The 27,670-nt window shown below is 44.6% G+C and overlaps 1 protein-coding gene across 2 annotated transcripts in view; it reads left to right on the forward strand.

The window, feature by feature from the left end:
* Positions 1 to 27,670, forward strand: part of SYN3 (synapsin III) — a 290,629-nt gene that overhangs the window by 230,232 nt on the left and 32,727 nt on the right. For both annotated transcript variants that reach the window (XM_015427584.1, XM_015427582.1), the window contains one exon: positions 10,729 to 10,791. In XM_015427584.1, coding sequence (XP_015283070.1) covers positions 10,729 to 10,791 — 63 coding nt within the window. The remainder of the gene's footprint in view (positions 1 to 10,728; positions 10,792 to 27,670) is intronic.

Consider the following 27,670-nt stretch of genomic DNA (forward strand, 5'->3'; position numbering starts at 1 on the left):
TAGTTGGCAACAATTCATAAGTCCCACAACGTTAAAACAAACAACAGAGAGTGGGCCCACTGGCTGAAGGTGCAATGTTAACTCTTTCATGTTGGGCGCATTACAACAGGTGGGTTCTCAGCAGGGGGAGGCCAAAATATTTGGACGTCCACCCCCTCAGCCAAAAGCCTGGTGGAACAGCTACAATTTACAGGCCCTGCGGAACTGTAATAAGTCCCGTAGGCAAGAGACATTCAGAGGTGGTTTGCCATTGCCTGCACCTGCATAGCAACCCTGGACTTCCTTGGTGGTCTCCCATCCAAGTGCTAACCAGAGTTGACCCTGGTTGCTTCTGAGATCTGATGGGATGGGGAGGTGCTGTGGCTCAGTAGGAGAGCATCTACTTGGCATGCAGAAGGTCCCGGGTTCAATCCCTGGCATCTCCAGTTAAAGGATCTGGCAGTAGGTGATGTGAAAGACCTCCACCTGAGACCCCGGAGGGCCTCTGCTAGTCTGAGTAGACTGACTACTGACTTTGAAGGACCAAGGCAAGGGTCTGATTCAGTATATGGCAGCTTCATGTGTTCATGTGACACTGAGCTAGCCCGGGCTATCTAGGTCAGGGCTACCTCACTGCTGCACCCACTTAAATAAAAGAGTGATCCCAGCTTCCTTTCCAGGGGACGAGCTTCCACCATGTTCCACAATGTAAATGTTACTCGAGAAGAGGTGATACGTTTTCTGGACTCAAATACAGCTTTTGCTGTTTCTGTATTTAGACAGGTGGCAGCTGGGGATTTATTGGGCCAAACTTGACATCACATGGGCAGCTCTTTGAAATATATGACTTCTTTGCTGTTCCTCAGTTCATCTGGATTTGGTTTTTTACAATTCTCATGGCTTAAAACTCCAACGTAAAGGGGAATAAAACCAGCCTTTTATAGTCTCCCTGAACTGTGTCTCATTTGACTATTTAGGGAAAACTCTTGAGTCATATAAAAGCTGGTTTAAATGACAGAAATTGGGGAAAGTCAGAAGGAAATGCTTAAATGCATTTATTTAGCCTGGGCCCCACCAGCCACTACAATAGCAGGCTCTAACCACGGCAAGCGTAACGAACAAAGGCCCCTGCAGTCTGTGGTATGTTTGCATCCAGAAAGCAAAAGCCAGAACATGTTATGTTCTGGTCTTTCAATGCAATGTGGGAACAATAGAGCAGGCAGGGTAGGTGTTTACAGGATTGTTCACATTTCTAGTTTATCATGGAACAAAGTGCTTGCAACAGACTGGAATAACATGTGATCCCCGGGAATTTTTAACCCCAATAAGAAGGGTTCTTAACCTGATCAAGATATGTAAAAAGCTCCTGGTCGGTCAGTCAGACTCCTGGTCCATCTATCTTAGAACTGACTACTGTTTCTAACAACAGCTCCCCAGGGTCTTTCCTGCAATTTAAGATCCTTCAGTGGAGAGGCCAGGACCTGAAGCTGGAACTTTCTGTGTGCAAAGCACGTACTCTGCATCTGAGTTGCAGTCCCTCTGACTAATACTTAGCATTTGTTCCAAGCTCTTCACATATATATTTCAGTGATAAGAAGAAGAAGAGAAGAAGAGATTGGATTTATACCCCACCCTTCACTCAGAGTCTCAGGGTGGCTTACAAACTCCTTTCCCTTCCTCTCCCCACAACAGACACCCTCTGAGGTAGGTGGGGCTGAGAGAACTCTGACACAAACTGCTCTTTCAGGAACCTGTGCCAGAGCTTGTGACTGACCCAAGGTCACATCAGCAGGTACAAGTGGAGGAGTGGGGAATTAAACCCGGTTCTCCCAGATTAGAGTCCGCACACTTAACCAACTACACCAAACTGGCTCAGTAGTAGATAGACCTGGGATGGACACGGTATAGGCATCTTCCTGTGTCCTCAGGTCTGTCTGGCAGCTATGCTGCTTGACTGCCAGGAAGTCCATATGAACGGGAACAGGTAGGGTTTATCCAAGTCATATTGATGGGTGAAGCAGCTGTATCTCTCAGCCCGATCTGCATGCCAGCCATCCTCTGCAACCAAACATTCCAAGCAACCCTACAACAGAAGTCCTATTTCAAGGAAAGCCTTTCAGATCCCCTGCAGCAAATGAGATACAACTGCAGATCTGTTTCCCTGTATACTGATCACCTGGCAAGACAGTAGACTGAAATAATAAACCACTGTGTATAAGTATATTTTGGAGAATGAGGATTCTTTTAGTTGTACAGATGGACAACTCTGAAACCTCATTTCTTTGTCCACACACTGGCATCTCTCTTCCTGTTTACTCAGTGGGCAATTTGGAAAATTTAAATGATTTCATCCTGTTTAAGAAAGCAGATCCTAACCAAACGAGAGTATTTGTTTTATTATGTCCATATCTTCAGTACCAGCCTTTTTTTTTTCCTGGTTAAACTTTGGAGAGCAGTCTCTTAATTATATTCAACTTCCCTCCAGGAGGACTGATTGTCACTGAGGTTATATAAATGCATGGGCCCTGATGCCAGCAATTTCAGTTTCTCTTATGGTTATGGTGCCCCTTGCTGTATGAATATAATAAAACTGTCACCATGGCTGAAAGCCTATGCCTGTTGTAAGAAATCCCATCTATAATCCTGCCTAGGAGTAAATCCCACTGAACACATTTGAACATCCTCCCAAGTAACCATGCACAGGATCAGAGGGGAATGAAGTTCTCGGAACCCTGCTTATCTTGGGCACCCATACGATACGTTCTCATATGATGACTTGGCTGTATCATGGTGTACTTTGAGGACAGAGGGAATCTTTGTCTGAGGGCTTCCACCTGTCCTGATGTCTGCCACTCTAGCACACTCTTCTATGGACCACTGTATTCAAATCAAGATAATCCTTATTCATTTGGATGGCTTAGGGTGCATTCAGACGGACAGCTAATCCCACCATTATGCCGGCTCAGATTTGATCCCAATCTTTTAAATCCATCCTCGCACGACCAGACATCCGCCGGGGGAATCACCTTACCACGTGCTGCTTCCGCTGTGGATTGTCTAGACGGCATCCACTGAAGGAGGCATGTGTGGTGAGTTTTTTTGTGTTTTTTTTTACTTTTTGCGTATGCACATAGAAATGGTATTGCAGCCTTGTTTATCCGTACATACGCAGAATCATTTTTTTTTTAAATGGCACCCGTCCAGGATGTTCTGATGTCAGACCATCCTGAACGAGCGCCATTTTTAATTGCATGCTGGAATGATCAGATGGGGAAAAGTCTGCAAGTGGCCCGTCGGAACCGAAAACTCCAGATTTAAAGTAGTATCTTTTTAGTACGGCTCCGAGGCACAGCAAAACGGGATGCTCATGGAAGACGGACATTTCCCAGATGTTGATGTCTGGACATTACATTTAAATCCATGAGACACCCATGCCTCGCACGGATCTAAAGAGCCATCTGAACGCACCCTTAGAGGTCTGGCAGTTTTAAATCGGTGTTTCGGTTTCCTCTGTAGTGTCTTCTCTTAGATCCACAGCTCAGGTTGAAAAGGAACTGGCTAAAGGTGGTGTGCTGTTCTGGAACGTGAACATTTTAAAATCTAGTCTGATGAGGAGCAGCTCTCCAAATTCTTGAGCTGAGGTTCTTTGCAGTTTCACAGTGCAATCCTAAACATATTTATACCTTTTCTAAGCCCATTGACTTCAATAGGCTTAGAAGAGTGTAAGTCAATTTAGGACTGCACAGATACTTTTAAACAGAGAGGGAACTACTTAGGATTAGGGTTGCCAACCTCCAGGTGGCGACTGAAGATCTCCTGCTATTTCAACTGATCTCCAGGCAAAAGAGATCAGTTCACCTGGAGAAAATGGTCGCTTTGGAAGGTGGACTCCATGGCATTATACCCCATTGAAGTCCCTCCCCTCCACAAATCCCACCCTCCTCAGGCTCTGCCCCCTAAATCTCTAGGTCTTTCCCAACTCGGAGCTGGCAATCCTACTTAGAATTGACATATGTTTTAGTGGTCCAAGTTTTGCCCAGATTCTGGGCATGCCACTTGGGCCACTAGTTGTCCTGAATCCCCAATTTTCATTTTTTTAAAACTGTGTAAATCCTGAGATATAAGCAAAATGTGCAGCAACCTTCAGGAGCCACCGTTGGCTGGATCAAACTATTTTAATTACAGTTAGCTTGTCAAACCAGGATTCAGTTCATACACAACCAGTAATATACTGGATTACTTTGACAAATGCTGGAACTTGAAGGCATAGCCGGGGAACAAGTCCGGATTAAACCAAAATTAAGACAGCATATCTGTGTCCACATATCATGCAAAACCATATTTAAGATTAACTGTGGTTAATAAATCAGCTTCAGTCTCTGGTTTCAGATCCCAGTTTGATGGACACTAACTCACCATAGTCAGTGGAGCAGCCTGCATTCAGACAATCGTAGTAACCATAAGTAGTTTAATTAAACCATGATGTCTCAAGTGGACAATTGAGGCATGCTTTTTGGGAGCCCACTCTCCTGTGCGCTAGAGTTCAGAAACAAATTGATGAATCTTTGAAGTATGAAAATCCTCCTTCTGCCCAACCTTTCTTGATGTGCAGCACATGTTTCACACAGAGCAGTACTGATGAAGAATATACTGAAATGTCATTATATATAGAACTACAGCAGATGGAGATAACAGGCTTTATCTATATTTAGGTCACACCGGGTTCTTATCCTTGGGGATAGATGGAATGGGACCAATTTCTTTACTTCTTTTCAAAGTGTAATGTGTAAAAGTTCTGGTTTATCTGATTAAAAAATGGTAAGTCATAATTGCAAGTTAGCTCAACCAATGCCACTAAGAGGGGGGACTTTGGAGCAAAATTCCAAGTGCCCAGGTTGCTTTTGGGGTCTGAGGAGTTAGGCAGTCCACTTGCCACATGTTGATCTCATGCAAGTGCAGGAAGCAGCGAGAAAGATGCCTGCTAGTCCAGGTGGTTAGCTCAAATCTCAGGGCTTCAGCCATATCCAGAAGCCTCCCTAGGAATCTATACTTGTTTCATTTAACCCTTTACTTTACTTGAAATCACCTGCAACAAGAGAGCACTGCCTATTTTTCAATTAGACAAAGGGTTAAAGTGGGAGAAACTGGATTCCTGAAGACACCTTTTCCTAAGCATTGATGAGTTCCTTCCCAAACAGGTCTGTGTTGTGTTTGTTGTGTGTGTGCATGAATATACACATTCTTCAGTTTGCACACCCCTTTTCTCTTTCCTTCTTAATTTTGTGATTTTTAAAAAAATGTGTCAGCAGGGGGACAGTGGGAAATCTGTGCCTGGGTACACTTTGCAGTTTTCAGTACCTCTGACTTCAGCACATGCCTGCTTGCTAGGGTGAGGCAGTTCAGAGGCAGTAAACTCTTGAATACCAATGCCAGGAAGCAAAATCAGGGGAAGGTCTTAGCCTCTATGCCTTGTATTGGCTCTCCAGAGGAACTGGTTGGCCACTGGGTGAGAGAGGATGCTGGACTAGATGGACCATTAATCTGATCCAGCAGGGCTCTTATTATGTTCTTACGCTAACTATAGAAGAAGCCTGTGAACATTTGTGTAAAAGAAGGCCTTTCAGAAGGTTTTCAGTAGCTTTTCACTCCTCCATGATAAACTGCAACCAGACAAAAATACTTCTGGGAGTCACTGCAAAAATATTTCTCCATGATACTCTCAAGCACATGGTTCACACTTAAAATGATATTTTCCAGTCTGATATAAGTGGCCCTGTTGGAGGACATAGGCACATAAACATCTTTGGCTAGCCTGCTTTTGGATATAGATACACTGGACCATTTCTAGTAAAAAATAAGGAGTAACTACAATCAGTATCACCAGTTTGAGTTGTTGTGTGGCAGCAGTGAATGCAATTTTTAATAAAATTGTAATTACAGAGAAGAGCCATTAGTAAATCTGTGAATTAATATGGCTTGTTCTTGTACTGATTGTGAGCACCAAGAAGCCATGAATGAACTCAATTGAGGTCGGTAATAATCACTAGGGAGGGGGAAAACACTGTTAGCTGCTACTACACAGCCATTACCAGGAGCAATGAGACCAACAGGTTCCCAATTACGTTAGGTGTGGAGAAAGGTTCCTAGAATGTGAAAATAACATATTGTTCTCAGTTCAAAAGTTGTTTTAACACTCAGTGTGTGGGAAGAAGCTGCAGATTTCATGTACTGTACTGCACAGTGCAAAACTCACAGAGGCTTTAAAAATGATGAAGTGTGAACCAGGAAAACAACTGTAATTTTGTAATTATTCTGGAAACCATCTCTGTTCAGAAAACAAGTTCTTGCATTCCACAAGCTCTGTTTTAACTATCCTCTTGGAAACCTATACATTCTCCGTTCTTCCGTTGTTAAACCTATAGCTAAAAATTTAGCTAACTCTTATGAAGAAGTGTGCTTGCACATGAACACTTATACCTTGAATAAAACTTTGTTGGTCTTAAAGGTGCCACTTTAAAGGTTCTGCTGCTTCAGACCAACGCGGCTACCACCCTGAATCTATCTTATGAACCAGACACTCTTTGCCCCTACCCACTGTCACATTTTTAGCCTTCCTTTGAGAAGTCCAGAATGGCATACTTGGTTCTAACCGCACCCATTTTACCTGCACAACAATCCTGTAAAGTAGATTAGGGCCCCTGCCACATGGCAGGGAAAACACGGGGCGAAGCGCGGCTTTTAAAAGCCGCACCAAAAAAGAAACACCGCGGTGGGATCCCATGGATCCCGTTAGCCGCGCGCCGTTGCTCCCCGGCACGATCAGATGCCGGGGAGGAAGAGACGAGGGGGAGGGGGAGGCTGCTGAACTGCACATGCTCGAGCATGCGCAGTACGGCAGGGGGCAGGGGATGCGCCGGTGAAAAGACGCACCGGCGATCCCACGGCCGCATTTGCCGCGGCCCATTCAATTGAACCACCCAGGTAGGTGGTTCTTTTTTGATGTGCGTTTTGGGCGGTTGGGACAGATCGGGGACGGCCACGGCACGATTGCCAGATGTTGCTGTGTGATCGCGCCCGTTTGATGCGGCCCCGATCCGTCCCTCTCCCGGCCCAAAACGCCTCGTGTGAACAGGGCCTAGGTTGAGAGAGAGAAGAGAATAGGCTTTTCCAGAACATTTGTGGCACTCCTATCTTCCCTACCAGGAGGACATGCTGCATGTGATTCTGTCAGTATATATCATCACCATTTTGTGTGAGATGGACAACACACACATTTCCCAGCCATGGTATGTGCTTCCCAAAACCTAGGTTTTAGAGGGTACGTCCCACTTTTCACACGAAATAGCAATAGTGTGTATTGAGAGGATAACTTGCTCTCCCAGACAGTACATTAGCTATGAACACCAGAAATACAGCTCCAAAAAGCCCAAGATCATCCAGGGACCTTCATGGTTGAAACCCCAGTCACACATTACAATTCTCCCTGCAACATCCACAAGTTGGGTCAAGGGATGTGTCCTGGAGTTTTGCACTTCCCAGGTGTGCACAGGACCAATTCAGACCAGAGTCATGGTACGCAGGAAGGAGGAGCTTGGATCTATCTGTTATTGGAAGGCCATCCGTCCTCCACCCCTGAAAGTCTGGCTGAGGCCTTGGAGGGTGTGGCTGGATGGTTGTGGCTAGGGTTGCCAAATGGGGCCGGGGGGCGGGGAATCCCCCACTTTGGAGGCCCAATTTCCAATGCGACGGAATCGGGCCCCGGGGGGAACCCCGCTCCCCGAAGCTGCGTCACCAGAGGTGACGTACGACACATTGGGGGCATGGCCCAGATCGTCGGGGGGGAAACCATATGGTTTTCCCCCCCAACGATCTTGGCCACGCCCCAACGTGCTACGTTGTGCGTCACTTCCGGTGACGTTCCGGCGGCGCACGCGCACACATCGCCAGCCAGCTCCCGGAGTGAGAAGACGCTCCCCCCGCCGGTGAGTAAATTAGATTTGGCAACCCTAGTTGTGGCAGAGTCGTTTGAAGCTAAATCCATCAAAGATGGAAGTCCTGTACCTGAGCTGGAAGGGAGAGGATATGGGAATCAGGCTCCCCACACTGGAAGGGACACCTTTGGTGCTGGCCCAGGAGGTGAGGAGCCTGGAAGTGACACGGGATCCCTCTCTCTCCATGGAGGCCCAGGTTGCTGCAGCCGCTTGATCTGCCTTTTTCCATCTTTGGCAGATTAGGTTGCTGAAACCCCATCTCTCCCCCCAAGACTTGGCTACAGTGACCCATGCAATGGTCACTTCCATGCCTGACTACTGCAATTCACTGTACACAGGCTTCCCCCTGAGGCTAACCCAGAAATTACAGCTGGTGCAAAATGTGGCGGCACACCTGCTAACGGTGACACCCACGCAGGCTCACATTTGGCAGCTATTCCACTAATTGTATTGGCTACCCATAGAGTTCTGGATCCATTTCAAGGTGTTGGTAATAACCTTTAAAGCCCTACACAACCTGGGACCAACATATCCAAGCAACCACCTCTTCCCATACACACCCCAAAGACTACTACGCTCTAAGGATCAACATCTCCTGTTGGTCCCTGGCCTGAGGGATGTCCGCCTTGCCTTTACCAGGGCCAGGGCTTTCTCCGCCCTGGCCCCTGCCGCATGGAACATGCCCCCTATTGAGATCAGGGCCCTGTAGATCTTCTTCAATTCCGCAGGGCCTGCAAAATGGAGCTGTTCCGCCAGGCCTTTGGCTGAGGCAGTGGACGTCCATATATGGCCTCCCTGAGGTTATTGTCATTCTGTTACCCTCATGACAACTACTGGCCATTATTCATATTCATCATGGGCCAGGAACCTCCCACAATCAGAAAATTTCTTTGACATTTGCTGTGACCACCAATTTAATATTTATGACAATGTTTTAAATTTTAATTTTATTGTATTAATCAAATATATATTGTATAAATCAAATGTTGTTACCTGCCCTGAGCCCATTTGTGTGCAAGGTGGGCTATAAATAGGAATGAATGAATAAATAAATAAATAAAATCTTTTCTCCCATATGGTTTCCCCTACTTGGGGGCTTCATATGCACTGATGGGCTACATATTATGCCTTCAGTGGAGCAAACAGCAGCTCCCCATGTCTGTTTCAGGTCTGGAAAATGGCACAGGGAAGAAGGTCCAAGCATGTTTGAGAAATCTGGAGCTCGAAACACATGACTTTACCCGGCTTTTAAACAACCCTGTGGAGAATGTGATATGCCATTAGGCCCCAGTGTGGATTTCAACCTGGGTCAGTGTGGTGTAGTGGTTAAGGGCGGCAGACTCTGATCTGGAGAACAAGGTTTGATTCCCCACTCCTTCACATGAATTCTGCTGGGTGATTTTGGGCAAGTCACAGTTCTTTCAGAACTCTCTCAGCCTCACCTCCCTCACAAGGTGCCTGTTGTGGGGAGAGGAAGGGAAGGCGATTGTAAGCCGCTCTCAGACTCCTCTGGGTAGTGCAAAGTGGGGTATAAAAACCAACTCTTCTTCTCCTCCTTAATTCAGCACTCTAACCACAATACCACCCTGGATTGGACTAGGCTCTGGGAGATCCAGGTTAAATCCCCACTCGTGCCATGGAAGCTCACTGGGTGGCCTTGGGCCAGTCACACTCTCTCAGCCTAGCCTACCATTCAGGGTTGTTGTGAGGATAAAATGGAAGAGAGGAGAATGATGTAAACCACTTTGGGTCCCATTGGGGAGAAAGGCAGGTTATAAATGAAGTCAATTAAAAAATAATATCCTAGCAGACAAGAGTCCAGCAACAACACTATCTGTCGCAGAATTTTTGACCTATGTATGGAAGTCAAGAGTAATACTCTGTAAATCTTGTAAACCATGTTAGGACTGTTTTGTGTTTTTGAGATATTGGGAATTTTGATTGATGTTGTTCTTTGTACCTACCCTTAAACTCTCCCCTGTTTGATTTATCTATGGTATGCCAAATAAAGGTTCTCTGTTCTGTCTGTGAGTGCTTTGGGAGCCTTGGAAAAAAGAATACATCTAAGCTTTCCAGGAGGTTGCTTTCATCGGACCAAGTGATATTTCACTTCCCAACCACATGTCATAGGACTAACCATCTTTTCCTCAGTTATCAGAGGAAGCTTATGAATGTCCCATGTTATCAGAAGAGTTCATGCAATGGCAGAGACCCAGGGGCTTGCATATGAAAAGCAACAGCCAATTTAGCCTATATAAAATAGTCACCCAATAATTATTTTGAATCTTGCACTGGCAGCGATCTGGGGACCCTGCACATAATATTAGGCCCACCTTTCTTGCATTTCAGGTATTGAAAACATTTGCTGGAATCCTAGTCCTTCATGCAACAGGTGGTCTCATGACCAATGTTCCCTCTAAGCTGTAGAGTCTTGGGAGCAAAAATTCTACTTTGTGAGCTGCTGACATTAAAGTTGTGAGCCAGCGATTTGGCTCCTGCATAAATCAGTTTGCTCTGGAGCCATCCTTCCTGAGCTAAGACAAAAATGTGTGAGCTGGAGGCTAAAAAACTGTGAGCTAGCTCACACTAACTCAGCTTCGAAGGAACACTGCTCATGACTGCCTTGCCACGTCCTTGGGAACCCATGTGCACACTTGTGGTCACCACAAATCCAGGCATGCATATGAACAGGCCACCGATAAGGCCCATAAGATGCTGCCATATATCTGTTCTTTAATGAGCTCTTCTTCTCTTTCAGCTCACAACTCCAACTTTTCCTGTTGTCGTCAAGCTGGGGCATGCTCATGCAGGAATGGGGAAGGTAAGGAAAAGGCAATATTGACAGGAAACTGTATACACACACACACACCCTTCACTCAGACTAATATGCATGTGCCCTGTTCTCATTCATGAACAGTGATGGTGTAAAAGAGCATTCTCAAATCTTTCATGACAACTCAGACAGGCAAGACCAGAAGTTGGACCTAGCCTGGGGCTGCTTGCACAGTGTGGAAGGGTACAGACTGCAGTATGCTTGATGGTGGGAATCAAGGCAGTAGACTGCATGAAGGGGGGCAACCGTGCTTTTCTTCAGGTCCAGTGCTAAGCCTCGGAAGCTTGCTGAAATACAATCGCCACCCCAAGTAGCTGAGCTCCCCACCTTGTAGATCTTGGAGCTCTCAACAGTGGCAGGAATGGGGGGGGGATGCCTCCCTTCAGCCATGTCTCCTACATTGGTTTCAAGCCTGTCTTGTAGCCTGGTGGTGGCAGAACCAGTAAGAAGTGTGGGCTTTTTCCTGTGCAGCCTTTGCAGGATCCAAGGCGGCTGAACAGGTACTCTGCAGTCAACTGTAGAGCCCACTAGGGGCATATGGGGGGAGGGTACACCTGCTGCCATACTGTTGCCAGCTTCAGTGGGAGGGAATGACTGGCACAACCCACGCCAGTTGCCCTCTACCAATGTTCCCTACCAGTTTAGTGCCTCAAGCAGCTGTTGGGCTGCTTAAGCATTGAATTGACTTTGCCTCCAGCAGTTGAACTGACACTACCCGGAGCTCCTGGAAGGAAGGGTTAGGAAAAATTGAATAGATCGATTTTACCCACATAAAAAAACATTGGGTTAAGCCCCGGGTTAAGGAGCTGCAGAAAAGCAACCTGCTTCTCCAATATTCTCCTTCCGTCTCTTTACAAATATTGTAATGCCTTCCTAGGTAGTCAAGCACCCTGCTTTGGAATACAGAGAAAGATGAACCATCCCATTTCCAGTCTTAAGGGTCAGAGTTCTCAGCTTTCCATGGACAGCAATAAGGCTGCACATATGGACTGATTCATTGACCTGGACTTTTTTCAAAGAAGAGCAGTTGCTTGACTATGAAGGTTTCTTTGGCTAGCTTGAAGCTTTTATCACCCTTGCAGTCCAGGGAAAACAGAATAATCATTCTTCAGTGCATTGTATGCCAAAGAGCACATGGCCTCTGTGCATCTTTATTTTCCCACCTGCAAAAGGTGGCCAGCACTGGCTGACCCTATGGTTGGATAGTACTGAATGGAAGTCTCTTGTTATTTTCTCTCTTTCCAAAACAAAATATGTTCATTTGTTTTCTGGGATTTTTACAGACAAAGGAAGAAAGAGATACTCTCTCCCCCTCCAACTGATAGCTTGCCAAGAAAGAAATCCTTAAACACTGTTTTCCCCCCTAAAGGAACCTGTTTGTTTTTCCCAGACTCTCTGGGATTTTTCTCCATTCAGTGGATTAGCCACTGCTTTTGATCTGTGAACGTGAAGCAGCATTTTATTCAATGGAACGTCACCTGCATTTTGAGTGAACATCATATAAACACCTTGGCTCTTGATTAGACATACAGTCCTTGGGACAAGTGAAGTTTATCTGAAGTGTCAAGTACCGATCTCTTGGCAAAATTAAAATTTATCCAGATTTGTTTCCTACACTGAAACGAACTCTGTCTCCACAGTGATATGTATCCAACAGGACAAAATCCATCTACCATGCCACCTCTTTTTCCCCACCCACCCATCAAATACAATCCTGGACTTAAATAACCCAATCCTTTCTCTATATGCAAAATTATGTAAAGTTCTGAATTACCAGCGACCTGAAAACAACATTCTCCTATAGGACCCTAACAACAGTGTGTTCTCTCATTGAATTCTGGGTCTCTGCCTTGCATACAGAACCCTTCGTGGTTTCCACAATCAAAGCAGAGCTCACTTCCAGGCTGGAATTGCAGGAATAAGCAATTTACTAAATAGCCAATAAATCTGACATTAATCGGAGTGGGTGGGATTCTTAAATTTTCCTAACTTAAAACTGCTTGCAGAATGTATTCTTATTTGTCTTATTAGTGTCGTGATTTTAAAAATGTGTGTTACTTTATGTTGAAAGCAACAAAAAGTATTCAGGCTAAGAATATTTATTTATTTACCATATGTATAGTCTGCCTTTCTCACTGAGATACATACACATCTATAAAACCAAAAGCTTAGAGAAACCCAGAATAAGTTTAGTTTAAGAAAAACAGCCCAAAGTATGATCAAAGATGAACTAAAGCAACAGAAGGTACCGTATATACTCGAGTATAAGCCGACTTTTTCAGCACATTTTTTGTGCTGAAAAAGCACCCCCTCGGCTTATACTCGAGTGAGAAAAAAAATGACCCCAGAAAATGCCGCCGCTCCGCAGCCAGATATCAGCCTGTAGTCACTGCAGCCCGCCTGCCTAAACTGATCTAGTCACTGCAGCCCGCCCGCCTAAACTGGTTGCTAGATCGCCTCCCGACTGGCGTCTAGCAACCAGTGACGTAAGAGAGAGGAGAGCGGAGACTGACGTGCCAATAATAACAGCGGAGTTAAAAGACCTCCTCCGCTCAGCAGAACACTAGAAGCCGCCGCTGCCCGCCCCGCCTCCACTGGTTGCTAGATCGCCTGCTGATTGGCGTCTAGCAACCAGTGACGTCAGAGAGAGGAGACCGAGGCGGACGTCCTCCTCCGCGCCTTTTCCGTGCCGTACTGGGCAAGAACTTGCCCACATCTGTGTGCTAGTTCGTGGGGTGCATCGCATACAGTTTCTACTGTAAATTGACCTCTTTTAAGAACTATAACTAGGGCGTACAGTATATTTTGAGAATTAAACCGCTATGGTATGGCATTCCTTTTCAGAGTCTTCTTTTTTTTATCCTGTTAGAAATGGATCCCAATACTTCTAATCCTGGACCAAAACAAAAACGCAGGTCATACGAAGCTGGTTTCAAACTTAATTTTATTGGTATCTATTATTTCTGAAATTTACCAGTAGCTGCTGCATTTCGCATTTCCCACCCTAGGCTTATACTCGAGTCAATACTTTTTCCCAGTTTTTTGTGGTAAAATTAGGAGTCTCGGCTTATACTCGGGTCGGCTTATACTCGAGTATATACGGTAACTAGCTTTTGGAAAACTTTTGCCTTTTCTTTCTTCTTTCTCTTATCCAGAAGAGGTGGGGCAGTTCAAATTTGTTGAATTTGTTCGATCTCCCATTTATAGTTTAATAAGCAAGTTGAACAAGTACTATATTTGACATTTTATTACCTGCCATTCTTCTGAAATTCAGAAAAGCCTTAGGATTTGTTTTTTTTAAGAGTCATCCTTAAAGCTAAGTTCCAAAATGTTTTAAATGAAAGGGGGGGGGACCATTTCAGTTTCCGATTTGTGCAAAATTTAATTACACTTACACAGGAACACAAGATTAAATTATTTTAGTTTTTAAAAATAGCACAGTTGTTAATGCATTACAGTTTGTACAACCTTATTTATCTAATGCCAGCTGTGAGCAGAGCCAATGGACATGAATTTGAAATCCATCTGGCCAATACAACCACATCAGAGCAAAGGAGAAATCAGGTGTGCTTATTATCCTTTGCTCTTCAAACCAAGGTTTCCAGCTGGAGTAACCTTTAGGCAGGACAGAATTTTGGGAGGTAGTCACACCTCACATTTCCTTTATTGCTGCTCTGTTGCTTTTTTATGTGGGCCTCAACTGTGTCCTGTTTATGCTAAAAGGAATTTAGCTTTGCAGTGTGAAGAACATCTGCAGTCTACCTTCTGGTTCAATGGGGAGGGGCTGCGGATCAGATGTAGAGCATCTGCTTGGCATGCAGAAGATCCCAGGTTCAATTCTTGGCATTGCTAGTTGAAAGGATCAGGTAGTAGGTGATGTCAAAGACCCCTCTACCTGAGACCCTGGAGAGCCACTGCCAGTCTGAGTAGACAATACCGACATGGATGGGCCAATACTCTGATTCAGTAAAATGCAGCATTATGTGTCCAGTGGCATTTCTTGGACAACAGCAGTATCATCTGGCAAGTCAAGGGCTGACATGGTGAAGCATGTGCTTACAGCCTTGCAGAGGCTCCACTAGACACCAGAGACATTGCGTCCATCCACCCATTAGCAATGGGAATAGCTCCAGGGACCCGTGCAGTTTCACAGAAGCCACATGTTGGAAGAAACACTTAGAAGGAGTCTAGAGCCAATTTCTTTTTAGCACTGCTAGTGCTGACCAATTTTAAAGGAGCATTAAAAGAGGCACATATTGCCCTGACCTGGATAGCCCAGCCAAGCCCGATCTCAGATCTTGGAAACTGAGGAAGGCCGACCCTGGCAAGTATTTGGATGGGAGACCTCCAAAGAATACCAGGGCCAGGAGGCAGAGTCAGGCTATCAAGTCACTTCTCTGAACGTCCTCTGTGCCCCAGTAGGAGTCGCCAGTGGTCACCATGACCTCCAAGCACAGGCACACACACACGCACCCAAATGCCAAAAAAGAGGCACATATTGGCATGGTATCACAGCACCTCTAGAAGAGTATACACATGGATATACATGATGGGGCAGTGTGCTTAGTGGGGAGGACACAGTAGGACATTTTGCTTAGGGCCTCCTCATACACGAACCTCCCCATAATCTCAGGCGCTGTTTATATCACGTCTACAGAAGCCTTTAATTCAAAATACATTAACCTGGAAAAATTACATTATTGCAAGGATATATCCTCTTTGTCTTTGACATGCATAAGAATTTGCACTCAGTCTACACAGATGCATGGGAAAGAGTGAAAAACAAACAACCTTATGCCAGTCTTTGACCAAATTTTTACATGAGTCTTGCCATGTGGGTGACTGTATGAAATACAGCCATGTGGTTCTAGCAATCACTGTCACACCATTGGAACAGTATTCGCTGCTTCCAGTGATGTGGTTGAAACTGTGAGAACCACATAGTAAGTGGTTTCACAAGACTGTCTATGTGGAGCAGTCACATTTCAAGCAGCTGCCTACACACAGCCTGAGTTGTGAATATGACAAGGCAGCTGATGGCGAATTAATGGAAGAGTAACAAGTACTACATGATCTTGACCATGCACTCCTTAAATATTAGGGTCCTCCACCTAAATTTATCTTAAATATTTACCCTGAGAAAAATCTCCTACAATTTGAATCTACCTCCTAACATCATCCTAAATAACATGATCTTCAAGAGGTTTTAAAATCAGCATAAGATACTTTTCTAATATTGACAAGAGACAATGCAAAGAACTTTTATTGGGACTTCTTTCCAACCTTTCTTTTGTCTGTCTAGCTCATATTAGCTTTTTTCAGGGAGGGGGAAGATGAAATGATATGTCCATCCATCCTGCCATCTCTAAGTGTCCTGATCATTAAGTAAGGCAGAGGTCAGCTAATTTCTGTCATCAGTGGACACCTCTAATTATCAGTGGACTACTCTGATTTCACCAGAGATCCTATGGCCCAAAGAATGATGAGAAAGACAGCCTCTTGGGGGTGATGGGCAAAAGCCAAATTGACAACTATTCCTCAGCAAAAACTAGAACAGAACTTCCAGTAGTTACTCAGGAAAATAGAAGCATCAAAGTGAGTTCCCCCCCCAGCCTTCTTATGGATAGAGGGAGGAAGACATTTTTCTTTATAGAGAAGGATAAGTGGACACCATTTTCCCTCAGATATCTCAGTCCATGGACATGCTGTGCAGCATAAGGCACTCACTGTGTGACTATTTGCCAGTTATGTGGTAAATTGACCCTTGGGTGCCCCAGGAACAGAACTCAGAGTAGCAAATTCCCTCAAACAGGCCCTTCACCCCTCCCTGACCGGAGATCACAGAAAGGAGATAAATGCCAGATATAGAGTGAAGGAAAAGAACGGCTCCCATTTATGGGTTATGTATATTTTTGTTACTCTGATTTTATTTTTAGGCATCTCTAATTAGACCAGTTAAAGAGCTCCCTTCAGATCCATACCAGCCCCAGAACTTCTCGAAAAATACCTTCCTAATTCAATTCATGGATCAAATGGTTTTACAGCATTGAAAACTAAAAGCTTGTTGTTCACAATGCCATAGTCAACATTATTTTCTTATGCAGGATGTGGGATTTTTGTTGTTGTTGTTGTTAAATTTAGCCAAAGAAATAAACAGAGCCACTGTGTCTTGTTAAAACACCAAAAGCCTTTTAAAGGGGGCGGCCAACTCATCACTAGGACTTTTCCAAGGCTGGAAATGAAAATGAATTAAATAAGGTTCTAAAACCCAAGATGTCAAAACCTGTTTGCTTTCAAGAGGAAAGGGGGGGAGGAGTAAAAGTCTTTATTTGACAAGGGACAAATATTTTCTTAGAAAAACTCATAGCATACAATGAGGCATCCTATTCATGCACATTCTGACTCATATCAGCAGTCTCCCTTTACTCAAAATAGCTGGACAAAAATATCACAGTCACTATGTCCAAGATCTGGTGATTCTTAAGAACAACCCCATGTTAGATGCATGAAACATAATACCCATTTTTAACATAAGAAGACCTGATCATGATGTTCAAATAGTTGGGGGGGAATCTCTTGATTTTTTTTTGGTCAAGTTCTTTGATTGGTCAAGTAACATGGGCCTAGGAAAATTGACAAGGGTGGGCTGAGATCAACCGGCAGCTTCTGCAGCTGGTCTCAGTCTTTTCATAGACGTCTCCTCAGGGATCCTTGAACTGCCAGCATCTTGAAATACTGGAGTTATTGTTGCACTCTCCACTATCCTTATAGAAAGGAGAAATGGTTCAGAGTGTTGTTTTTTATCAGCTTGGGCTAATTCACCAGCTGCATTTATTCCTTAAGAGAGCTAACATCTGTGTCAGTAACATTCAGACTAGGCCACTGTGATGTGCTCTGTATGTTGCTGCATTTGAAGACAGTCTGCAAATGTCAGCTTGTACAAAATGGACAGAGTACTAATAGCCAGGGGGGCCATGGCAGCAATCATATAATATCCATTCTATATCAACTGGGCTCCTCTTTTGTTTCCAACCCCAACACTAACCTTTCCCCCATAACGCTAATCCAAACATAATCTACAAGCACTACGAACACTACCCAGTAAACTGAACTTTAATAATCCAACAGTAATTCTAACAATATGACCCTGAGGAAACCTTAATCTAGCCTTGTAGCCCTAAACCAAATCTTAAAAAACCCCAGTGCTTGTAACCTAATCCTAACCATAACATAATAAAAATAATAAATAACATATTCTGCTTTTTCTTCCCCTCTCTTCTTCTCCATCTCCCATCCCACTACTTAAACTCCCCTACCTCTTGGTTTTTGACATATGCTGTAGTATTTCATCTAGTCCCAAATATACTCTTCCCACCCCCCAGAAACCTGCTATTCATACTCTATCAGAAACCCTTGGAAACCAACACAGTACCTCCTAAAGACCTACAACAAAGGGGCTCCCCTTTGTATTTTACTCTTCTGACTTCACAGTAGACACCAGGCTTATTAGCATCTACTTTACTGTTCCTGTTATTCATTCAGCCTCCTCCAGCGACATAAGGAAGGAGCTCAATGGACATCTCTGGCTGAGTCCCAAGTACTATCCAGACAGATTTCTTCTCCAACTACTTACCTACAAGGTCACCTTAGCCTCCTTATACAGTGTCCTCACACTCTCCACCAATACTGTGGGATTTCCTTGCCACATTAAAACCTCCTACAAGTAAGCCTTTTCCTGGCTGAGATGGGCTGTGCAGCCAGCTAGGGTTATGCCTAGGGTTGGGGGTATGGTTAGGGTTACAGGGTTTTGGTTGGTGTCTTGAGTTGATTTGTTCATGTTAAGGTTATTGTTAGAGGCTAGGGTTAGGTGTACAGTTCAGAGATTAAGTGTAGGGATATAGGAAAATAGATTTTCGAATGAAAATAGATGTTATTGTATCTTTAAACCACCCTATATTTTTAACATGGTACATTGTTAAATTTTAACTTTTTATAAAACTTTACTTTTTCCAGTTTTACCCAAAAATTACTTTTTAAATTTTTATGGATTTTTAAAATATTCTTGTTTTTACAAATAACTTTATTAAACTTTACAGTTTAAGTTAGGGTTGCCAGGTCTGGGTTGGAAAATACCTGGAGACTTTGGGAGTGGATCCAGGAGAGGGTGGGGTTTGGGGAGGGGAGGGGCCTCAGCATGGTACAATGCCACAGAGTCCACCTTCCAAAGCAGCCATTTCCTACAGGAGAACTGATCTCTGCCAGCTGGAGGTCAGTTGTAAAAGCGGGAGATCTCCAGGCCCCACCTAGAGGCTGGCAACCCTATTAAGTTTTAGGAGGCTTCTGTTTTTCCAACCACGACCACAATTTTCTCCACTTTTCTTCAATCACCCTTTCTGTCATAGGCAGACATTTCCTTTCAGTCTCATATCAAATGGTGTATGCAGCAACCTTTAACCACACTTGTACACACTTCAGCTTACTGGGCCACCAGGAAAGGGGCTCACTCTGGTGATGAAGCCATATTGGTGGCTCCAAGAGCAGACCCAAGCTTGTTTCTTTGGCCTAGGCAGAAACACTAGCAGAAGTCTCCACCGCTTTTCACCCTCAGTCAGCTCCCTCGGCGCCAGGCCCCAGCCAGTGGCACCTGCAGCAGAGTACATGTGATTGCCGGCCTTCCCTCCCCCACACAGAGGCTCAGGTGTGGCAGGCTGGGTCTTCTTCGTGTCCTGGGAAGCGTCTTGTGCCACTTTCTCCATGGCAAATTCACCAGGGGCATGTGGCAGTTTGGAAGAATCCCCATCTATCTTACTGTGAACAGGCCGCCTCATTGCGCAGACGGGCCGAGGAAGGGGAATGCGTCTTTTCTCACCCCATCACGTTTTAATCACTTAATCAAATTTAAGTGATTAAACCAGCCCCCACAAGAAAAAACAGGCTCATCTGCTAGCTGTACCCTAAGATCTAGGTATCTAGGATACCTCTGTTTATGTTCTATCAGAGGAAAATAAAATGTTTGGACTGAAACTGGTTTCACAGTTACCGCTGTAGGGCCTCCCACACACCAAGGGCCAAATATGTGACGTGAACTTTAGAAGTGTTTATTGAATATGAAATTAGCAGCAGCCATCTTGGATATGTAACCAAAGTTGCTCAGGATGGAAAAGGAAAACCCTGCAATGCCTGTTCCATGGGAACAATGAGTGTTTTGACATTTCCATTATCTCCTGTTCATGGGACAAGTATAATTTTGAAAAAAAATCTTCAGAAAAAAAAACCCGGTTGGGGGGGGGGGGGTAGAGCATGCTTGGTCTTCACCCATTGTAGTCACTGCCCTGGCACACAGTCTATCAGAAAATGCAGCCAAGTCCCCAAACCGTGCATAGCAACAAAATTATCCCAATCCAATTATATGATAGGACAGCTCAAAAGGAGAATCTGTGGGCTGTGACAGCAGTCATTCATCCAGCTTTGAAAGGGGGTGGTGGTGTCACAGCATGGTATAGTGTAAACTTCTTAGAATGAAAACCACGTTAAAGCAACAGAGTAGTTTATCATCCTGCAGGAACAAGGTTGCTAAACACACAGAGGGTAAATTTGGACTGCAGCAACATTCTCATAAGCAAAAGGGTTGCAGTGAAACCATCCATCCACATTGATCCGGCAGTGTATTTACTATAAAAATATTTTGCAAATTTGAAAGTACAACAATACACATTGTGTAATAAAAGATTTCAGGACATAAATAATTATAGTTGAAACAAAACCAGCCAACAAGCAGACAACTGATGGTTGAGGGGAAAGGATATTTCATCTTCTGAAAGCACAAAATAAAAGGAATAAATAAATCTGCTCTGTTCTCACAGAGAAAGGGGCCTAGAGACACTCTGCACTTGTTCCATCGCCTTGTTTTGCTCAGTTGAGGCAGCTGTGTATTTCTCATTGCAAGTATAAGAATATCAAAAACACCATCACAAAGTTACACCAGCAAGCAAAGCTGTCAGGTGTGTATTTTTGATGGTCAGTGCATCAAACATGGCCTGCTCATCAGAAAAAGACAACAAGCATTGAACAATGACAGGAATCAGTTTTTGATGGCTGATCTAACAGAAATGACCTATTGGACTCATCTCACCAAATACCAATAGAGGATTCTGTATTCCTTTGTTCCAAAGGCAAAACCACACCTCAGTTGAATTTATTCACCCTGTTTTATTTTGTAGGTGCAACAGTAAATGAAGCACATCTTATATTTCCTTTGCCCTGGCCTCATTCTTTCTGGTTTCTTTTTTTTTTTTTTTTTTTTTTTTTAATTTTTTTTTCTTTTTTTTCCCTTTTTTTTTTATACATTTTTTTATAGTTTTATACTAGCATTTACTACTCATTTTTCTATCTTCTTGTGTTTCAGCCACTCATAGACTAGCTTCCATCTCTTCCAAAAAATATCCTCTGGTTTATTGTTCAGTGCCAAGCTCAACTTGTCCATTTCTGCAATCTCCATAATCTTGAGTTTAAGTTCTTTTATAGATGGAATGGCTTTTGACTTCCAACGTCTAGCTATCAGAATTCTTGCTGCTGTTAAGGTGTATACTATTATATGTTTGTGGTCTTTTATATTATCCGGAATCATGTTAAGTAGGTATATTTCAGGCGTTAGAGGGATATTTATTTTAAATTTTGTTAAAAAGATTATTTGTATTCTTTTCCAGAATGTTTGTATCTTATCACACCTCCACCATATGTGCATGTAGGACCCCACATTACATCCACATCTCCAGCATAGATTAGAGGCGTTTGGAAAGCATTTGGTCAATTTTTCCGGCGTCCAATGCCATCTATAAAACATTTTGTAAATGTTTTCTTTATATGTTGACGCTCTCATGTATTTTATTGAGCTCCATGTTTTTTTCCACTGGTTCGCCTCTAAAGTAATCCCTATCTCTTTATTCCAAGTTATCATTGAATTTTTAATGTTTTCTTTCTCCATTTCTTCCTCTAGGAATTTTGAGTATAGTTTTTGAACTAGTTTATCATTTGAGGAGAGCCAGATTTTATCTATTTCGTTTTTAGTTGCATAGAAGCCTATTTTCTTATCTAACATATATCTTGTATTTAATATGCTTTTATCCCACCATGCTAATTGAATATTTTGTTTTTTTAATATTTCATCTTTTTTTATTTCCATTTTCTCATTCAAAAGTGTGCCATATATTTGTTTTCTTTCTTCAGTCAGTAGTGATGGTTTTATAAATGCTTCTAGTGGGGAAATCCACAATGGGGTTTTTGTATAAAATTTTTGTTTTATAATATTCCATGCTTTCATTAGAGCATTCCTTATTATATTTGTATGGAAGCTGGTATGTATTTTATCTTTACCATACCACATGTATGCGTGCCATCCCATAGGCAGATCAACTCCTTCTAACGTTAAGGTTCTACCATCTTTCTGGTTTCTGATAGCAAGCACAACGTATAAAAATTGTCTATACCAAAACTGATAGAAAGTGACAGCAGAACCAAAAATTACAGGTGACTATTTTAGGTAGTCATTGTAACAAGAACAGTTACCCTGCAGAAGGGAATTTTGACAGTCAGACATTTTTGTTGCCCCAAATAACAGAAAATGCCATCAAGTGACTAAAACTGACAAGCAGCTCTAGTCGACTCTACACCATTCCTTTTTCCTTTACTCCATGTAGCCTGGATTCATTTGTAGGAGGAGGAAAGAGAGCTGTAGTTTCAAAAGACCACAAGGGTGAACCACAAGTCCTCTCCCTCCAAGATGCAGTGAGAAGTAAAGCAGCACATTATTATTATTTCTTGTCTACAGCAGCAAAACCGTTTGATCCTGCTATAGGTGAGCCTTGCCCTCTCCAAGATAGTTGCAGTTGTCGTTCAGGTGGTGCTATGGAAAGAAGTAGCTCATAGGAATGTTTCCATGTAGCCAGAGTTCTACTGAAGCTCAAGTTAAATAAATATCAAAGATCAGACTTGGCAGAACAATAGCCTTGTGTGTTAGTCACTTGTGCATCCCATTTTGGACAGTGACTGGCTGCTACTGAAGAGGCTTATGTTAGGCTGAGGACAGACTGGGAGTGATTTCCCACAAGCGCTGCTCCACGCTCACTCCTCCCTTTTGCCCCGATGGTACGTGTCAATTTCACACAAGCTGCTGCGCGGCTGCATTTTGCCCCGCAGCTTCGTGCGATTTTCCCCGCGTCTACTCAATCCTCAAAAAACAGGATCGAGTAGACGCGGGGGAAATCGCATGAAGCTGCGGGGCAAAATGCGGTAGCACAGCAGCTTGTGTGAAATTGACACGTACCATCGGGGCAAAAGGGAGGAGTGAGCGTGGAGCAGCGCTTGTGGGAAATCACCCAGACAGTATGAAATGCGACGGAGGCGGGGCAAAAAGACCCGGACCAAGTTGTGCCGGGGATTCCCAGTTGCACTGTACCTACTGATGCGGGAGCATACCGGGGAGGAGGCGCAAGGGAGTGTTCGCACTGTTGGCCCGCCCCTGGCGAAGGCACCGATGTAAGTGACTTTTTTTCACTCTGGCGACATGCACCTATGCTCATAGGCGCAGCACCACAGCAATGCTGCTTGTTTGCTGCTTTTAGCATGCACACTTCTGGGAAGCTGGATCCAGGGTTTGCTACAGCTTTCACCTGGTACTTTTTTAATGCGGTAGGGAATCGTCATAGGATGGGTTGAGTACAGCTGGGGAACGCCTGACAGCTGTGCCTGTGTGAGCTGGCCCCTTTAATCCATTTGTGAAACGTGCCTATATCGGGCCAAACTGCCAGTCTGAACTCAGCCTTAGTCACAGAATACAGTGGAGCTTCCCACTTGCCTTTCTTGCTCTGTAACCTTCAAGGCATCGGGCAAGCTATCATTTGAGAAATATCTTCTGCTTGATTACACAGGCTTTTGCATTGTGTACATGTGTGTGTGTTGCTACTCTAAGTAATCCTGGGCCCTTCCTTGGGAACCTTATCACCAAGGAGAGATGCTTGTCAATATGATTGGTCTGAACTTTTTACAGATGGTCATGAAGTCCCTGTAGCAAACAAGACCTGATGGCTCAGCTGATGGCTTTAGAATGAGCACATGGCTGATCAAACAGACTGCCACAGCTTCGCAAATACACAGCAAATTGTATATTTGCAGTTTTCAAAAGGATCTCCTCAGCTTGTGGGAGAATGCATTTATTCTTAGTAGGTGGCAAAAGAACCGTGCTTTTTTAAATAGTACTTGCAACACACAAATAACTAGCCAGCTCTGCGAAGAATGACAAAAAGGGGGTGGTGTGCGTCATTCATACACGGGTTGTTCCTGGTGCCATTGTGAAAGCAGAACATTCTATAACAGCTATTTGTTAGGCTTGTAAACCTACTGACATTTTATCTTGATATATGGAATTAAAAATCACAAAAGCCAAAAAAACTATAATGAATTGGGCCTTTAAAACAAGCCACGTTGCTTCTAATCCTTTAGTGCCTTTTTATAATCTTTTGACACTTTGCCCTGCAACCATGAGAGCTAGAACGTTAAAATACTTGGCTTGAATTTCTGGATTCAACAAGAGCTAATCTACACAACATGTGATCCATTAAACCAAATACAGCCCACCAATCACATATCCAGAGCTATTTTTGGGCAGGAACGCACAGGAACAGAGTTCCGGCTGGCTTCAGAGTTGACCACGTCCACTACAGCCAAAACCTTTGCATGTGTGCCTACAGAGGGGAAGGCCAGGAGAGTGACCCCCCCCCCGGTGCCTCCCCGTGCCTTCCCCAGCCTATCCAAAGGTCGGCTTGCCCGGGCTCCCAGGCAAGCCAAGGGAAGGCATGGGGAGTGTGGCCTAATATGCCAATAAGTTGTGCTGTCAGGGGTGTAGCCTATTATGCTAATTAGCTTCTGTTGTTGGGTGTGGCCTATTATGCTAATGAGTTCCTGCTGGGCTTTTTCTACAAAAAAAGCCCTGCACATATCTATTTATCTACTATATCGTTGCCCTGCAATTTCACCATGATGCTCATGTCAGTGTATGTTTCTTCCTTCCCCATTTTATCCTCACAACAATCCTATAAGGTAGGTTAGGCTGAGAGAGAGTGACTGACCCAAGGTCACCCAGCAAGCTTTCATGGCATGAACCTGGGTCTCCAAGATCCTAATCTGACTCTCTAACTACTGTACCACACTGGCTTTTTACAGTCTTTGAGTTATGCAGGAGGGCTGAGGGAGCAAGCCTAAGCAGGTCTACTCAGAAGTAAGCTCAATTTCATTCAATGGAACTTGCTCCTGGGAAAGCGTTTTTTAGGATTGCAGCCTCCATCTGTCATAACCTGTGCAGCAGCTGGTAGTGATCATGACATCAGCCCTGTCAACCCTTGTCAGTAGTGCCTGGAGGTCCTTGTCATAGCTGGCTCCACAGTGAGGCAAGTTGAGGTAGTGACCTTGGATGACAGAGTGGGGGAGGGGCAGGAGGCTCTGCCAGTACCTCACCTGAGCCCCCATAGCCTCCCCATCCAGCAACTGCCACTGCTCTAAAGAAGCTAGTAGGCTAAGGGGGAGGCTTTGCTAGAACCCTTCTCTCTAGTTTTCTTGGTTCAGGGAGTTTTAGGTATGTGGGTGAAGTGGTTCAAGAAAAGCTCCACACATCCTGACCTGGATAGCCCAGGCAAGCCCGATCTCATCAGTTCTCAGAAGCTAAACAGGGTTGACTCTGGTAGGTACTTGGATGGGAGACTTTGGAATACCAGCAGTTGGGAGAACAGGAGCAGGCTTTATTCAGCCACCTCTCTGAGTATCCTCCAGGCCCCCAGTAGGGGTCAGTCACCAGAGGTTGCCATGACTTCCAGGTGCACACGCACACACGCACACATAAAAAAATACCAAAGTGCTCCACACTAAGAATCTGATTTAGTCATTGAATTCTATTATTAGTAGCTGGAAAGGGAGACTGATATACTTTCTGAGTTAAATAAAATAAAAGTGCACAGACATCACTCCAGCTTGGATCCTGTGTGCGCTAAGCCAGCATTTTTACCTTCCTAGGTATGAATATAATTCTGATCAGCATATTTTGTGTTCTTACTACTGCGGTCTGAATGTGAGAATGATGTTTCCTCAGCTAGACCTTTCTTTGTGGCTGTGGCACCATCCATCTGGTTACAACAATCACAGAGGACACTGTGGTACATCTGATTACACTGTGACTTCAGAAGAACAAAGTGTAAAGTGGTGCACAGTGGGGCAAATAATCCCAACTTCACATATACACTGATGAGATCTGAGTTGGCAGCAACAGACCAAGAAAGGAATTTTGGGGTGGTAGTGAACGGCTCAATGAAAATCTCAACCCAATGTGCAGCTGCTGAGAAAAAGGCAAATCCCATGCTGGCCATAATTAGAACAGGAATAGAGAATGAAACTGCTGCTATCATACTGCCCTCATCTATATATGTAATTCCCAAAGGGACAGGATTGTGCGGATACTTATTTCTGCCAACAGAGGGCTCACTGTCCCCCAACAGCTTTCCCTATAGACTTCCTGTGTCTGCAGAAAAATCCAAAAAGTAAAAAAATCCCTTCGGGGGGGTGAATTCCCCCCCAATACCTTTTGCAATGGCCTCTGCAGGGATCTAACTCCAGACATCAACGGTGAGAGATTAGAACATTCAGGGTGGTGGAAGCTTCTAACTGGCTCCATCAGTAAGAGGGTGGGGGAAGGGCCCTTTCCTGGCCTCTTTTGGCCTTTGAGGGAGGGAGGGAGCCTTGGGGCCAGGCCTGACAAGGGTTGCCAGTGCCAGGCTGGGGAATCCCTAGAGGTTTTGAGGTGGACTGTAAGGAAAGCTGGGTTTGGGGAAGGGAGAGGCCTCAGCTGGGTATAATGCCACAGAGTCCACCCTCCAAAGCAGTCAGTTTCTCCAGGGAGACAGATCTCTGCGGGCTTGAGTTCAGTTGTAATTCTGGGGGGGGGGGGTCCTCCAGGCCCCACTTAGAGGTTGGCAACCCTAGGCCTGGCAGCAGTTTAGGGTCACCAGGTCCCCCCCTGGCCACCGGCAGGGGATGGGGGGTAAGGTTTCCAGATCCAGGCTGGGAAACTCCTGGAGATTTGGGGGTGGAGCCTGGGGAGGACAGGGACCTCAGTGAGGTACAATGCCACAGAGTCCACCCTCCAAAGCATCCATTTTCTCCATGAGAAGTTATCTCTGTAATCTGGAGATGAGAAGTAATTCCAGGCATCCTCAGGTCCTACCTGGAGGCTGGCATCCCTAGGCAGCACCTTCTGGGTGACTTGATACCACCTGATTTGCATGACTCAACTAGGCCCAGCTGCTTGCTACTGTTCATCAGCAGCCACCCTATAAAAACAGTTAGAGCTTCAGATTAGGGTCTGTGAGACCCAGGTTCAGATCCCCATCTTGCAGTGGAAGCTGACTGGGTGATTTTGGCTCTAACTCTTCCCTTGAACCCACCCCTCTAGCCTCATTCAGCGTGAAGTGAGGCTGGCACACCTGTTTTTAATCTCCCCAAGCTCCATCCATCGTTCCCCTGTCAGTGCCACCTGGTTCCCATTCCTGTGAGGGCAGTGCCTCCCATGCTCCCACTTCGAGCCCGGGAGATGCCAGCGTCTGACTCCCATCCAAGTATGTGAGTGCAAGGGTGGGGCTGGAACCTTCACTCCCAGACAGATTTCACATTACCCTTTTTAACCCGTTTTGAAGCCGTTTTTGTTCCGTCGTCGAGTAAACCGGTATTGGGCTGCCATTTCAAGCATGGCTTTCCCCTTCCGGTAAAGAGCTCAATCTGAAGCAGTTTGACATTTCAGACTGCACCACTTTTTTCCCGCTTCCCCCCC

The sequence above is a fragment of the Gekko japonicus genome, unplaced genomic scaffold (assembly GCF_001447785.1).
Source record: "Gekko japonicus isolate JY-2015 unplaced genomic scaffold, Gekko_japonicus_V1.1 scaffold28, whole genome shotgun sequence".
Taxonomy (NCBI): Eukaryota; Metazoa; Chordata; class Lepidosauria; order Squamata; family Gekkonidae; genus Gekko; species Gekko japonicus.